The sequence below is a fragment of the Heterodontus francisci genome, chromosome 17 (genome assembly GCF_036365525.1).
Source record: "Heterodontus francisci isolate sHetFra1 chromosome 17, sHetFra1.hap1, whole genome shotgun sequence".
NCBI lineage: Eukaryota > Metazoa > Chordata > Chondrichthyes > Heterodontiformes > Heterodontidae > Heterodontus > Heterodontus francisci.
This window is the reverse complement of record NC_090387.1, coordinates 27,805,449-27,822,657: the sequence shown is the minus strand read 5'-3', so window position 1 is coordinate 27,822,657 and position 17,209 is coordinate 27,805,449. Positions and strand designations below refer to the sequence as shown.

At 41.7% G+C, this 17,209-nt stretch overlaps 1 protein-coding gene across 6 annotated transcripts in view; it reads left to right on the top strand.

The window, feature by feature from the left end:
* Nucleotides 1–17,209, top strand: part of vps9d1 (VPS9 domain containing 1) — a 112,399-nt gene that overhangs the window by 45,138 nt on the left and 50,052 nt on the right. For all 6 annotated transcript variants that reach the window (XR_010976659.1, XR_010976660.1, XM_068049192.1 and 3 more), the window contains exons 11-12: nt 8,480–8,609; nt 14,145–14,350. Coding sequence is in view for 4 of the 6 variants with exons in the window: in XM_068049192.1 (XP_067905293.1) it covers nt 8,480–8,609; nt 14,145–14,350 (336 nt within the window). In the remaining 2 variants the exon portion in view is untranslated. The remainder of the gene's footprint in view (nt 1–8,479; nt 8,610–14,144; nt 14,351–17,209) is intronic.

Genomic DNA, 17,209 nt, shown 5'->3' with positions numbered 1-17,209 from the left:
CCCTTCATCCCAGGAATCAGCCTAATGAACCTCTTTTGAACTGCCTCCAATGCTAGTATATCCTTTCTTAAATACGGGGACTAAAAGTGTACACAGTACTCCAGGTGCGGCCTCACCAACACCCTGTACAGTTGTAACAAGACTTCCCTTTTTTAAACTCCAACCCCCAGGCATTAAAGACCAAAATTCCATTTGCCGCCTTAATTACTTGCTGTACCTGCATGCTAACGTTTTGTGTTTCATGCACATGAACACCCAGATCCCTCTGTGCTGCACTTTTTTGAAATCTCTCTCCATTTAAATAATAGTCTGCCTTTTGATTCTTCCTACCAAAGTGCATGACCTCACACTTTCCTACATTAAACTCCATCTGCCAAGTTTTTTGCTCACTCACTCAACTATATAGGGGTGGCGCAGTGGTTAGCACCGCAGCCTCACAGCTCCAGCGACCCGGGTTCAATTCTGGGTACTGCCTGTGTGGAGTTTGCAAGTTCTCCCTGTGTCTGCGTGGGTTTCCTCCGGGCGCTCCGGTTTCCTCCCACATGCCAAAGACTTGCTGGTTGATAGGTTAATTGGCCATTATAAATTGCCACTAGTATAGGTAGGTGGTAGGGAAATATAGGGACAGGTGGGGATGTGGTAGAAATATGGGATTAGTGTAGGATTAGTATAAATGGGTGGTTGATGGTCGGCACAGACTTGGTGGGCTGAAGGGCCTGTTTCAGTGCTGTATCTCTAAACTAAACTAAACTAAACATATCCCTTGCAGATTCCTTATGTCCTCATCACAACATGCCCTCTCACCTATTTTTCTATCGTCAGCAAATTTGGATATATTTACTCTGCCCCCTCCTCCAAGTCACTAATATAGATAGGAAATAATTGAGGCCCTAGGACTAATCCTAGTGGCAGTCCACTAGTTACGTCTTTCCAACCTGAAAAAGAACCATTAATCCCAGCTGTCTGCCTTCTGTGAGTTAACCAATCCTCAGTCCTTGCTAATACAATACTGTGAGCTCCTGTCTTGTGCAATAATCTTTTATGTGGCACCTTATCGAATGCCTTCTGGAAATCTAAATACACTACGTATACCGGTTCCCCTTTATCAACTCTGCTTGTTATATCCTAAAAGAACTCCAGCAAATTTGTCAAACTTGATATCCCTTTCATAAAACCATGTTGACTCTGATTGCGTTAAGCTTTTCTAGGGCGGCGCAGTGGTTAGCACCACAGCCTCACAGCTCCAGCGACCCAGGTTCAATTCTGGGTACTGCCTGTGCAGAGTTTGCAAGTTCTCCCTGTGACCGCGTGGGGTTTTGCTGGGTGCTCCGGTTTCCTCCCACAGCCAAAGACTTGCAGGTTGATAGGTAAATTGGCCATTGTAAATTGCCCCTAGTATAAATAGGTGGTGGGATGTGGTAGGAATATGGGATTAATGTAGGATTAGGAGAAATGGGTAGTTGATGGTCGGCACAGACTCGGTGGGCCGAAGGGCCTGTTTCAGTGCTGTATCTCTAAATAAATAAATAAAGACATAAATGTCTGCTATTTCTTCCTTCATAATGGACTCTAGCATTTTCCCAATGACCAATGTTAGGCTGACTGGCCTGTAGTTTCCTGCTTTTTGTCTCCCTCCCTTCTTGAACAGGGGCATCACATTAGCGGTTTTCCAATCCGCTGAGACCCTCCCGGAATCTAGTGAGTTCTGGAATATTTTGACCAATGTCTCCGCTCTGCAGCCACTTTTTTTAAAACCCTTGGATGTAGGCCATCAGGTCATGGCGACTTGTCTACCTTTAGTCCCATAAGTTTGTCAAATATTTTGTCCCTTGTGATAGAGACTGTTATAAGATCTTTCCTCCCATTTATCTGATATATGTGGGATGTTTATAGTGTCCTCCACCATGAAGACCGATGCAAAATATTGGTTTAAATTATCTGCATTCCCCTGTTCCCCGTTATCAATTCTCCAGTCTCCTCCTCCAAGGGACTTTAGCTACTTTAGTTACTCTCTTTTTATATACCCGTAGAAGCTCTTGCTGTCTGTTTTTATATTTCTTGCCAATTTAATTTCATAAACAACTTTCTCCCTCTTTATTAGCTTTTTAGCCATCTGCTGCTGGTTCCTAAAAAATAAAAAAATTCCCAATCCTTCGGCCTACCACTATTTTATGCCACTTTGTATACCTTGATTGGATACTCTCCTTGACCGCCTTTGTTAACCACGGGTGGTTCATCCTTCTCATCGAGTCTTTCTTTTTGACCGGGATACATTTTTGCTGAGCATTGTGACATAGCTGCTTAAATGTCTGCCACTGCTCATCCACTGACCCCTTAGTCTATTTTCCCAGCCCGCTTTAGACCACTCTTTCTTCAGACCCTTGTTTAAGTTGAAGACATTGGTTTGAGACCCGAGTTGCTCGCCCTCAAACTGAATTTGAAGTTCTACTATGTTGTGATCGCTACCCCCTAGAGGATCCTTAACTACGATATCTGTTATTAATCCTACCTCATTATACATTACTAGACCTAAAATAGCCTGTTCCCGGGTAGGTTTTGCAATGTATTGCTCTAAGTAACAATCCCTGATGCACTTTACAAATTCGTCTTCCATGTTACCTCTGACAATCAGATTTGTCCAGTCAATATGCAGATTAAAATCAGCATTACAATTGTAGCGCCCTTCTTACATGCCTCCGTTATTTCCCGATTTATACTTTGTTCTGCAGTGAGGCAACTCGTCGGGGGCCTATAGACGACTCCCACCTGTGACTTCTTCCCCTTGCTATTCCTTATTTCCACTCAAACTGATTCCACATCATGATCTGTTACACCTATATCACAACTCACCACTGCACTGATACCTTCCTTTATTACAAAACTACCCCACCTCCTTTTCCTTTTTGCCTATTTTTCTGGAATATTCTCTTGAATATTGAGTTTTTATCTTGGTCACCCTGCAACCGCGTCTCTGTATTAGCTATCAAGTCATACTCAATTTCTATTTGTGCCGTCAACTCATCTATCTTGTTACAAATGCTGCGTGCATTCAGATAAAGAGCCTTAAGCTTTGATTTTTTGTCATTATTACTCATTCCGGTTTTAATTTCTGCTGCTCTCTTGTATTTTCTGCCCCTTCCTGTCATATTTTAATTACTGTTCACCTCATCACTACCCTGCACCTCTGCTCTCTCGTTTCTTTTTGATTTTTTAAACTTCCCTTCAATTGAACCCTCCCCCCCCCCCCCACTAATTAATTTAAAGGCCTATCTACAACCCTAGTTATACCATTCGCCAGGACACTGGTTCCAGCATGGTTCAAATGGAGCAGCTCTCTCCTTCCCCAGTACTGGTGCCAGTGCCCATGAATCGGAAACCATTTCTTCCACACCAGTCTTTGAGCCACGCATTTACCCCTCTAATCTTATTTGCCCTACACCAATTTGCATGTGGCTCAGGTAGTAATCCAGAGATTATTACCTTTGTGGTTCTGCTTTTTAATTTAGCCCCGAGCTGCTCATAGTCTCTCAGCAGAACCTCTTTCCTAGTCCTACCTATGTCGTTCGTACCTACGTGAACCACAACAACTGGATCCTTCCCCTCCCACACCAAGTTCCTCACCAGCCCAAAAGACGTGTCCTTAACCTTGGTACCAGGTAGACAACACAGCCTTCGGGACTCCCTGTCTTTTCTGCAGAGAACAGTATCTATTCCCCTAACTATCCCTATTACGACTACATTTCTGTTCTCGCCCCCCACTTGACTGGCACTTTGAACCATGATGCTGTGATTAGTTTGCTCGTTCTCCCTGCAGTCTGTGCCCTCGTCCACACCGGGAGTAAGAACCTCATACCTATTGGATAAGGGCACTGGCTGAGGCTCTCCCAAAGCTAAATTCTGGATCCCCCATACCTGCCTCACTCACAGTCACACCCTCCTGTCCCTGTCCACGGTCCAAATTTGATGTAATTAATCTAAGGGGTGTGACTGTCTCTTGAACAGTGTCCAGGTAACACTCCCCCCACCGATGTGTCACAGTGTCCGCAGTTCGAACTCCAGCTCATCAACTCTGAGCCAGAGGTCCTCGAGAAGCCAACACTTGCTGCAGATGTGATCACCGTGGATCGCACCGGCGTCTACCAGCTCCCACATACTACAGCTGTAACACATTGGCTGCCCAGCCTATTCTATTTAATTAATTAACTTGAATATTAAATATTTTAAAAGAAAAAAAAGACTGCAAAGAGCACCTCCTTCCCCTAGTCAGTAAAATCCCTCACACACAACTCACAGCCTCACTGTTGTTTGAGATTTTCAAGTACTTTAATAAATAAAGAAAATACCTTTCATGGTAATTTGGGGTATCTGCTACTGCCAAAGTACTATTTAGTTAATGGAGATCTCTTTTAGTTTAGTTATAATAAAAGTCTTAAAATATGAAATCATCTTGTGTGATTCTTTAAATTGGATTGGGGGTTCATATCTCATATTTTTAATGTTAACGGTCTCACTGAGGCCGTAACAAATTGAGGGTTCGGGTTATGAATTCAGAGGTTGTAAAACGGATACATTGCAATTTGCTGGATTTAAACAAAAAGATTTCACAATTTTGCTATGCTCAGAAAGAAATGTCAGCATGTCTACTTTTAATGCTCAAGGCTTTGTGGTGAGAGAAGATTTGACTCAATGATATAACACAGTTAGCAGTGAATGTGTTAATAGCTGTAGCAGAGTAAGTGAGGGTTCGTTTAAAGTCAAAAAGGCAGAAATTTTGAAGTGTTGGTCCAGCATTTTAACCTTGAGGAAGAAAAGGGTGAACCTGGTAGCTCTCAGATTGAGTTAGCTAGAATTCAGTTACAGATGAGGCAACTGGAACGCAAAGAGAAAAGGAAGAGAAGAAAGGGGAAAAGAAAGAGAAGGGGACTGGCAATTACAACTTCAACTGAGAAAGCTTGAACTCGAAGCGAAAGAAAAAGAGAATTACAAAAAGAAACAGAAGCCAGGAAATTTACAGTGAACAGAGAAAAACTTAGATTACATGAACAGAGAGTGGCAGGAAGGTTTGAGGATGAATCCGATTTAAGTCCTGGTTTTGATTTTGGTAAGGAATATTAGCTTCGTGCCTAAATTCAATGAGGAAGGAGTTGAAATGTATTTTGTGTCCTTTGAAAAAATTGATACAAAGTTGCAATGGCTCAAAGAAAGTTGGGCAATTTTATTGCAAAGTGTGTTAGTGGGACAAGCGTTGGAGGTATATTCAGCATTTTCCGAGGAATGGTGAAGTGGTTAAAACTGCAGTTCTCCATGCTTGTGAGTTGGTACCAGAGGCTTACAGGCAAAAATTCGGGAATTTTTTTTTTAAAGGGCCAGATATTTATGGAATTTACGAGAGAGAAATAAGTGCTGTTTGATCATTAGTATCGGTCCACAAAGATTGAACAAGACTTTGAAAGCCTTAGTGAAGTAATCCTACTGGAGGAATTTAAAAATAGTATCCCTTCAGGAATAAAGTCCCATCTGGAAGAACATAAAGTTGTTAAAATAAGGAATGCTGCAGAAATGGCAGCTGATTATGTATTGACACACTAAAGTGGTAGTTACAGGCCCCAATTTGGAAACTTGCAGAGGTGTTGGCAAGATAGGAGGGTGGATAATGAGAGGAGATTTGGTTTTAGTGAGAAAAGGGTAACAAAGAGGATATTGGCAACCCTCAGAATGGTTAATAAAGAGCTAGTCAGGAGATTAGGGTTGAGGCAAAAGGACCAATGTGTTATTTTTGTAATAAAAGAGGGTATATAAAATCAGAATGCTGGAAGTTGAAAGGCAAGCTTTGGCAAGAGTAGGTTTACTGAAAGCCTGTCCTGAAAAGGATGACCCAGTCGGTGGTGCTATTGACAATCCAGTGGCTTTGGCGATGTTGGATGGTGAGCAGAAATGTTCTCCCCTGTGTGCTGATGAATTAAGCCAGGTCCCTGAAGGTTATAGAAGTTTTGCATTCAGGGGTACGGTGTTCCCATATTTGTTAGATGAAGCAAGCAAGTCAATTGTGCTTCTTAGCAATACAGGGGCAGCTCAATCATTAATGGTAGCAAAGGATCTTCCCCCAGATAGTGCTATGATTGTGAAAGTCATGGTGCAGGGCATTGAGGTGGGGTTATTTATCCATTCCATTCAACTTCCAGGCAAGTTGAAGTTGCCTTTCAACTTCCAGCATTCTGGTTTTATATACCCTCTTTCATTACAAAAATAACACATTGGTCCTTTTGCCTCAACCCTAATCTCCTGACTAGCTCTTTATTAACCATTAACAATAAAGTTAATTTGCAATGTGATTTCGTCACTGGTCCAGTTGTCATGGGAATTGTCACAGATTTGCATATTGAAGGGGTGGATTTGTAACTAGGGAATGACTTAGCTGGGGATAAGGTATTGGCATCTCCAGTATTTCAGAAAAGCCAGTTGAGGTTGCGGAAGCTGAAGTTTTGCAGGACGAACTTCCTGGAATATTCCCAGATTGTGTAGTGATAAGACACCAGGCTCATAAGATGAAATAAGATGAGACGGTGCCAGTTGTTGTGAAGGACAGCTTGGGTGTTTGGCTGAGACTTTTTTCAAGAATTTGGATGAGGATGTTGGTGAAAAAGACTCCAAGGCTAGCAATGATGAGTTGTTTAGCAGATCGTCTTTGATTGAGGCACAACAGGCAGAGCCTGATTCCTAGGAATGTGTAGATTCTGCCAGAGGTTTGTTCTTAACTCCAGTACAGTAGTAACTCCACTGACAAAATTATTTAACAAATGCGTGAAGATCCAGTGGACAGAATCCTGTCAGATTTGAAAAGTTAAAGGCTATTTGAATAAATGAACCCATTTTAGCAGCACAAAATTTTGGCAAGCCCCTAAAGGTAGCTATTGATGCCAGAGGTGTAGGAGGAGGAGCAGTGTTACTCCAGAATGATGTCACTGGTATCAAACGACCAGTTATTTTTCCACAAAACTCAAAAAGTACCAGAAGAAGTACTCCACTATTGAGAAGGAGGCTTTAGGTTTCTTATTGGCCCTTCAACATTTTGAAGTATACGTAACTAATGGCCATGGGGAAATAACAGTTTACACCAATCATAATCCATTAAGGTTTATTTTGATGGAATTTAATGTTACAACCTTTTACCCTAAAGATTGTACATATTGCAAGAAAGAGCAATGTAATTGCTGATGCTTGATCCAGAATTTAAAGGGGTGTAATAGAGGAAAGCAACTCAGAAATATAAAAATATTGTTATTACCTGTGTAAAATGTAAAATGTTAATAACGAAAATGTTTACAGTGTTGTATGTGATAATGTTGTAAGAAAAATCATTACTGCAGTAATGAATTTTCTATTTTTAGAGGGGACGTGTTATGAACGCTGGACTTTGTAACATGATTATGTTTTAAAAATTGTGATTTTTTTAAAGTTTAAGATGGAGCCTGAGAAGTCAGGTGACCTCACATCCACTGTGCTTAAGGACAAGATAGAAATTTTGGTTACCAGGACAACAAGAGAATGTAGATCAAAGACTTTTTTTGAAAAACAAAGATTGCAGGGGTAACACCTGAAGAACAATGGGTTTCACCCTTCCAGACATTTGAATCATAAACAAGGAGTCAGTGATTCTGAGAATGCAAATGTACCAGACAGCTGTTAACACTTGGAAACAATGGAAGGCCCAGCCAACTCTGTGAAACCAAACTTCTGGACTTTGCACATTGGAAAAGGTCAGTAAGCTATTGACGTTTGATTTCAGATAAATTTAACAGATCTTCTGAAGGCAGAGAGGCTGTACAGAAAACCAACAGTGGCAGCCTCAGAGCAGGCTGCAAGAAAGGAAGACAACCATTGGTGGTAGCCTCGAGAGTGAGAGAGAGAGATGGGGGGAATACCTGCTCTCAGAAACCTGATACAGTGAAAGGCTGTGAAGACTTGAACCAGTTTTGAAAGTTAAAATTTGCAGAGAAATAAAAGACCAACAGGATCACCAGTATTTGCCTCATTCAGAGACGTCCAGGTGGAAAGTACTCGGAGAAGTGAGCGAAGAGGATATTGATTGTGAAAGGGTCTGGGAGATCCAAGCCATTGCAACTGGCAGGAGTTTGGAACTTTTAGCTGCAATGATTTTGCCATTAAAGAGGGGACTGTGTAACGTATAAGTATGGTGTGAGGTTTTCAAGTATTTTAATAAGTAAAGAAAATACCTTTATTTGTAATTTAGGGTATCAGCTACTGACAAAATACTGTTTAGTTAATGAGGATTTATTTTAGTTTAGTTATAATAAAAGTCTTAACATGTGAAATCTTGTGTAATTCTTTAACTTGATCTGGGGGCTACATATCTCATTTTTAACGTTAATTTGTTACGACCTCTGAGATCATTATCTTTTCAGGTTGAGTGGATGCCATTTTTATTTAACATTCTTGTCTGCTATTTTATTTTTTACAGATAGGTTACTGTCCTTGTGTATTCTGGCTTTTGAACCTCTCAACACTGCTACTGGAAAAGACCAGTGTTTGGCCAGCATTGAAGAGACTTTGTTCCAGCCGATCTGGACGTTCCTTTTGGCTCTATTTAGGTATTGTATTACATGTAAATCTTAAAATGACTGGAAATCTGAATTTTTAATTTGGAAAGAAAGACATATTTGAAAAGAAGAAAGCAAACTTTTGGTATACCTTATTTGGTATTGAAGTTGAGATGAACGCGGTTACTAAATTGTTTTCTTATTAAAATGCTATGTACAATAATATCTGCTGTGCAAGTTATAGCTTAAAGAATGATTATATGACTTTTTTTCAACAAAGAAAGGTAACATATGCTCTGTTACAAAAATGGTAATAGTACATACAGGATTTCTTAGCCTCAATTCTTGCATTTAAAATCTAGTTGCCCCTTAACTGGTGGCCATGCTTCAGCTACCTCGGCCCCACACTTTGAACGTCCATCCCAAAATCTCCCACCTTATCGCCCCTCCTTTGGCATCTTCTTTAAAACCCACCTAATGCTCAGGTTTTGGCCACCCTACCTGATCATCTTTGCCCTTGAGTCTGTTTTTCCTTGCACCTTGTAAGCATCTTGGGAACTTTATTCGACATTTAAGACACGGTATACAAACGTAAGATGATGATGACGAGGCGGAAGAAGGAACAAATGTAGTTACAGAATTCTTTGAGGATAAGCTGTGGCAAGGGTATTTCCTACTGCATAGGTGCCTCTACAACATTGAGATTTCAGGATTTGTCATGTCAACTGCTTTCAGACACTTGTGATTTCTTCTGCTTTTAATTGCACTGCTTGTTTTATATTGCAGTAAACAAAAGAGGAGAAAATAAAATCAGATTCTTCTCTAAATGAATTCCACATTTTCAGTGCTTTGGAATTGACTTGTACTAGCCTCCCTGTGCTGCACACCACCCCAACAGGCCCACCCATCTGAAGCAGCTATGTACATTGCAATGTAGGAATCATTAGCATTCATTGTAGTAAAATTTCTTTTCATCTGTGGTGAAAAAATTCTTGCGATGTGGGCATTGCTAGCAAGGCCTTCATTTGTTGCCCATTCCCTTAGTTGCCCTTGAGAAGACAAATATAACTCTTGTTCTTAAACCATTACTGTCAGTGTGGTGAAGGTTCCAGGATTTTGGCCCAGCAATGATGAAAGTCTGAGTTACAATGTGTGTGATTTGGAAGGGAATTTGGAGGAGGTGATGTTCCCGTGCGCCTGCTGCTCTTGCCATTTTCGGTCAGGGGTTTGCAACCTGCAGCTCTTCAGTATCTCATTTGTGTCTCCCAACCTTATCCAGTTGGATCGCATTAGCATGAAAAAAAGCCTAAAAATAATTAAGCCAAGAAATGTAATGTGGGAATAAAAGGCTAATCATTATGCTACACTTTATGGTTTCAAATGATTAACAAAAACATCTTAATTCTCTAAATAAACCTGTTTGATCGGTATCGCTACACGATGGTTATAGATAATATCTTTTATTCAAGAAACAGGTTTTTGGTTGCGACCATTATTGTTTCTAACATAGCTGAAATAAGTTATTCGAAATGTGCTAGTCAAAGCTATTTTTGTATCACGAGAATCAATAGCCGAAAAATTGTCTTAATTCTACACAAGTTGAAGTTTGTTTTAAATATGACTTCACAGACAAAATTATAGCAGAAAAAGTTAAAAAAAGGCATAATTCAGAGTTTGGTGTATTTAAAAAAAAGTTTTCTATTGATGCATAAATTCAATGCATATTTTATTTATATATGCAAATTATACATTCTGTGAGAGACGCTTGGCAATTTGCCCTAGTATTTGGTTTAGAAACGCGATTTTTCATCTTGTGGCTGCCAGTAGTTTTTATTTTAAGCAATTTTTTTTTTTAAAAAGGGCTCGTCAGGTAAAAAGGGTTGTGGACCCCTATTCTAGGTGGTGGAATTTGCAGGCTGAAGCAGCCTTGGTCAGTTGCTGCATTGCATATGTAGATAGTACACATTAAAACTACAGTGAGCCAGTGGTAAAGGGGCTGGGTATTTAGGCTAGTGAATGAAGTGCGAATCAAGCAAATTGTCTTGGAAGTGTCATATTTGGCAGGAGTTTTGCCAACTCAGCGATTTTGTCCGGAGAAGGAAAAATGTCCTTTTTTGAGACAAACCACCTTCCAATAAGAAAGAGATCTTGATTGTCACATTTTGTATGAGCAGTGAAGCTATTTCTTAACCTGCCTTTGCCTACTGAACAACTAAAATAATGCATGTCTCATGCAACTATTTATGTTCATACCTGAAAGTTGCTTGTATTAGAAATACTCTGAAGGATCTGGTCGGCTCGTCCACATCTTCTTGACTTGTTCAGCTCCAGACTAGTTGAGTTACTATTAGTATGGCAAGTGTCCAGTGGAATAAGCGCTACTCTGAATTCCAAATGGAGTTTCTTATGGATCCCAAACTGCTTCATTTATTGACCATCTCTACGTGCAGCATAAAGCTGCATTTTAGTCACTTGGAACCAAGCATGGCTGCCATTATGATTTGTTTAAATCTAGATGTTCTGAAAATAGCCTCGATCAAAAAAATCATTGGGGTGAATTTTAACACCCAATAATGATCGGATTGGGGTTGGATCAAATGTTAAAATTTTTTAAATCTCAAACCTGGCCCCAACCTGCCCCTCTTCCAGACTGAACGGAGGCAGGACAAGGAAGCAAGTTGGCAATTTAAGTATATTGATGAAGCTGGCAGCCTCTGATTTAAACTCCTTTGCTGAATTAACAATGGACGACCAGGTTTCGGGAAATCCAGCAGCTGAAGGGATGTAAGGACAGCTTTGAGGAGAGGTTAAGTCCTTTACAGCACTTGTACTCCCCACCTGCCCCCCACCCCCCTCTCCCCCCATCGCGAGATTGTAGATGGCTGTTACAGCCTCAGGGAGGTCGTTAACATTAAAACACAAGATATGAACTCCCAAGACCAATTTAAAGAAGTACAGGAGAAGATTTCATGTTTTAAGACTTTTATTATAACAATCAATTAGACTAAAAATCCTCATTAGCTAAATAGTACATTACAAGTAGCTGATACCCCAAGTTACAGGGAAAGGTATTTACTTATTAAAATACTTGAAAACCTCACACCACACTTCTACATTACACAGTCCTCTTTGATGATGAAATCTTTACAGTAAAAGTCCCAAACTCCTGCTAGTTGCAATGGGTTGGATCTCCCATACCTTTTTCAAAGTCACTGTCCTCTTTGCTCACTTCTCCGAGCACTTTTGACTTGAACGTCTGTGAATAAGGCAATTCCTGGTGATCCTGTTGGTCTTCTACTTCTCTGCAAACTTCAAAACACGTTCAAGTCTTCGCAGCCTTTAGCTGTATCAGTCTTCCGAGAGCAGGTGTTCCCTCTCTCTTTGAGGCTGCCCCTGCTGGTCGTCTTTCAATTTTCCTTACAACCTGCCTATCTTCTGAAAATCTGTTGAATTTATCCAGAATCAAGTGTCAATAGGCTGGTTGGCATCCTTCCATCTACAAAAGATGATGATCATGCAGTAAATAATCCATTCAGTTGGGGGTGCCTTCTCGGTGCACCTTTGTTGATGGATGGGAAAGCTGTTCCTTGAGAGGCAGGTTGTGTCACAAGTGCTGCACCTGAAGCTGTCAAATGACACTGTGAGTTGTTTTCGGCATTGGTGCCTGTTGCCAAGCTGCTGGAGCCACTGGTCGCCGTGGTAGTGCACGCCAGTCCACAGGATGTGTCGCCATTTCCCTCTTTCACCAGCTAGTGTCTCCTAAGTGCAATAGTCGACATTTATGTCGTGTCATACTTGCAAGCATCCTTGAGCTGGAGCTTTGGGCACCCCACTGGTCGTCTGGCCCCAGCTACCTCACCATACAGAAGGTCCTTGGATATGTTTTTGTTTTAGTTTTTAGTTTTAGAGATACAGCACTGAAACAGGCCCTTCGGCCCACCGAGTCTGTGCCGACCATTAACCACCCATTTATACTAATCCTACACTAACCCCATATTCCTACCACATCCTCACCTGTCCCTATATTCCCCTACCACCTACCTATACTAGGGGCAATTTATAATGGCCAATTTACCTATCAACCTGCAAGTCTTTTGGCTGTGGGAGGAAACCGGAGCACCCGAAGGAAACCCACGCAGACACAGGGAGAACTTGCAAACTCCACACAGGCAGTGCCCAGAATTGAACCCGGATCGCCGGAGCTGTGAGGCTGCGGTGCTAACCACTGTGCCGCCCCTAATTTGATCATCTTCTATCCTGCAGAGGTGTCGGATCCACCGAAGCCGCCTCTAATTAATGCCAACACACTTGAGAACTCTGCCTTTGGGACTGCTGCATTTGTAATTTTGACCTCGCAGGATATACCCATAATGTGCCGCAGACAGCAAAAATGGAAATTATTGAGCTTCTTTTCCTGTTAGTTGCAAGTTACCCATGTTTCACAGCCATATAGCAAGGTGCTGAGAACACAGGCCTTATAAACCATCAGCTTGGTGTGACCCATGCGCATTTTGCGAGTTGGCCAAAGGTAGTAGCTGCTTTCTCTATGCTTGTATCGAGCTCTGCGTCAAGAGACAGATTGTCTGTCACTATGGCCCCAAGGTAGTAGAATTTGCTAACCACTTCTGGTGGGATGTTGTAGTATCGGGAAAAGTCAACAGCCAATTGTCTTTTCCAGTGTGCAAAGTCTGCAAGTTTGGCTGCAGCAGAGCCACCCGGGCTTTCCATTGTTTCCAGGTGTTAGCAATGGCAATTCACATTCACATTCTCAGAACCACTGACTCCTTGTTTATGATCTGAAAGTCTGGGAGGGTGAAACCCATTATAATTCAGATATCATACCTCTGCAGTCTCTGTTTTTCAAAAAGGTCTTAGATCTGGGTTCTTTGTTATCCTGGTAACCAAGATCCCTGTTTTGTCTTTAAACGGAGTTTATTTATTTTTATTTATTTAGAGATACAGCACTGAAACAGGCCCTTCGGCCCACCGAGTCTGTGCCGACCAACAACCACCCATTTATACTAACCCTGCAGTATCCCATTATCCCTACCACCTACCTACACTAGGGGCAATTTACAATGGCCAATTTACCTATCAACCTGCAAGTCTTTGGCTGTGGGAGGAAACCGGAGCACCCGGCGAAAACCCACACGGTCACAGGGAGAACTTGCAAACTCCGCACAGGCAGTACCCAGAATTGAACCTGCGTCCCTGGAGCTGTGAGGCTGCGATGCTAACCACTGCGCCACTGCCGGTGTGAGGTCAGCTGACTTCTCTGACTCCATCTTAAATTACATTGAAAATCACAGTTTTTAAAACATAATCAAGCTACAAAGTCCAGTGTTCATAACATTGGACCTATCTGCTCCTGTGGCTTGCTCTTGATTCCTCGCTGCTTGACGGGAAGCCAAGCCTGTCAATCAGGCTAACATGCGTACAGGGATCCTGGCAAACAAAAAAAAATCTCTCACTGTGAAGTTAAAACTCAACAGTGTGCGAACAAATCTGGACATCTGGATTGAGAAACTAAGGAGTTTGATTGCGCACAGTGAAATGTGTATAACATCCATTCTTGTTTTCTTTTAGGAAAGTGAATGTACAGAGGGAAGTAGCTCTCGAAAAGAGCATGATGTTGTACAAGACTGCTGGCCCAGCAGATGTTGGTGTTGCACCTAAGCTCTTCCCTAAGGAATCTGCTTACTCAAGTGACTCCTACCCTTATGAAGTGGCAGTGCAAGAGTTAAGGTTAATAACTGAAGAATATTGTCCACAAAAAAAGCTTGAATGTATTGGTAAGCATGTAAAAATATATATATATACTGAAATTCATGAAATCTAATTATCTTCCTGGACTGCTACCCTCCCGATGGTTGAATTAGATTGATTTTGCTATTGTCTGTGTTCTATATTAGCAAAAATGTCACATTCGTTCTTTGAAAATTCAAATTATCTGTTTATAAAATGTAGCTAAAAATAAAATACTGAAGATTAAAGGCCTGCTCGGGTCTGCAAATGAAACCCGACCCGAGCCCGACAGAACCACATCTGACCCGAGCCCGACCCGGCCCGAGTCCTTTCACTTTTTCCCACGCCTGACCCAACCCGACCACCGGAACGTTCAGTTAACCTATCTTCAGTTTTTCACTTTTTAAGCTTGTGCAGATAAGCAACAAAAACTGTAACTGGACTTGAAAGGTTGTTTAAAAAGTACGTTAAGATTGGAGCCACGCACTGGAGGTGGTGATAGTGTGTGTCCAACCCGACCCAACCCGACCTGAGCCCAAATGCCGGACCCGGAAGAGTGACCCAACCAGACCCGAACCTGACATATGTCGTTGGGTTCGGGTCGGGTAGCCATGCTCTACTGAAGATACTGGAAATCTAAAATAAAAGCATAAAATGCTGGAAACACTTACGCAGCAAATAAGGCAGCATCTGTGGAGAGAACAAGTTAACATTTCATTCTTCGTAAGAACTAGAAGACCTTGCAGATGAAAAGGATAAAAAGAAGGGGTGGGGGGGAAACACATTCACACACAGGAGAAAAATAGAACAACCTGTAAAGTGCTTGAGTAGAAAACATGAGATGGTTAAACAGCACAAGTGGAATAGTAATAGACAAAATGAGAGAAATCAAAGAAATAAACAACATTTACAATACATAATGTACAAGTCAATAAAGGGGTAAGGAATAGACATGTAAAAGGAAAACATGAAAAACATGCTCTAGTGGCCCAGTGTTAATTGTATATTAGTTGGATGTTTAATTGTATTCAGGTGATGGGCATTAATTGGGACACTCACCTGTGCTCATAAATCGGAGCCGGCTGAAACTCTGGGTTGTTGGTGCACAATATACAATGTATGTCTCTGTAAATAAAAGCTTGTGAGTGTATAAAGACTTAATTCCAGTTCTATCCTTCACCACCTGCCTAACTGAGTTCTAACACTCAGGAGCCTGAGAAAAGAAAATATCAGATGGAAACCCAAGGCGCAGATCAACTTGAAAGCATGGCGTTCCTATGGGAATGGGCATGGAATAGTCCCCATTTAAAGCACAAACCCACATCTATCCCCCACTGTAACTTGTTCTTTTCACAGATGTCACCTGACCTGTTGAGTGTTTCCAGCATTTTCTGTTTTACTTGTAAAATTGTAAACTGTCATAAATCTAATATAACATGCATAAGGTCCTGACTGCTTGTTCTTTTGGGATTGGTTGTAATATTTTAATTCCTTTTTGTGCGATATATGTGATTTCTCCACTAATGTGAACCTGAGATGGTGACAACTTAATTTTCCATCTCCTCCTGGCATTTTGAGACATTTCGAGAGACTTAATGTGCGACTTACAAATGTAAAATTCCCTTTCATCTGCAGTCCTGTTGAACAATGCTACTTATGGCACTCTGAAGGTGCAGGGCCAGTCTACAAAGTGGCAGTTGATGGTCATAACACTGCAATGACTACTTTTGTTTTTCTCTTCTCCCCCAGCAACAATTCTTGCAACACCTTACCTCACTACTGTCACAGTCATTCCACAAAGGCTAAACCTTTTCTCAAATGTTGCTATAAATAAACAATTTTTTAAAGCACAAGATTCAAGCAGACAGGAAAAAAAGCCTTGCCACAAAGCATAACATTGATTTTCAAATTTCAGTTTTTGTGCATCTCCTGAGGGGTACATTAAAGGCTGAGGTGGTAGCATATTTTTCGTTGCTTGTGCCATTGGCTGTGATAAAGGTAAACTATCCCTCATCTTTCTCGACATATCTGCAGCCATTGACACGGTTGACAACACCATCCTCCAACGCCTCTCCACCATCACCTAGCTGCACTCACCTGGTTCCATTCTTAACTATCCGGTCATAGCCAGTGAATCACGTGCAATGGCTTCTCTTCCCGCTCTTGCGTCATTAGCTTGGCTGTCCCCCAAGGATCTATACTCCTATTTTCATCTGCATACTGCCCCTTAGAGACATCATCCAAAAACACAGCACCAGTTTCCACATGAATGCTGATGACACCCTGTTCTACTTCACTGCCACCTCTCTCGACCCTTCACTTTCTCTAAATTGTCAGACATCCTGTACTCAAACTGAGTATTGGGAAGATTGAAGTCATTGCCATCAGTCCCAGTGACAAACTCCGTTCCCTAGCCACTGACTTCATCTCTCTCCTTTGCAACTGAGGCTAAACCACAATGTTCAAAATCTTGGTGTAATGTTTGATCCTGAGTGGAGCTTCCGGCTACATCCTCGCCACTGCTAAGACTGCCTGTTTCCACCTCTGTAGCATTGCTCGACTCTGCCCCGCCTCAGCTCAGCTGCACCTGAAACTCTCTCAAATGCTTTTGTCACGTCTAGACTGGACTATTCCAATGCATTCTTTGCCAGCCTCCACCTTCTATCCTCCGTAAACTTGGTCATCCAAAACTCTGCTGCCTGCACCCTAACTTGCACCAAGTCCCGTTCACCCAGCACTCTTGTGCCCAGTGACATATATTGGCTCCGATTAAGCGATGCTTCAATTTTAAAATTCTCATCCTTGTTTCCAAATATACTCTTGGCCTCGCCCCTCACTATCTCTGTAATCTCCTCTAAACCCACAACCCTCGATTTCTGCTCTCCTTCACTTCTAGCCTCTTGAGC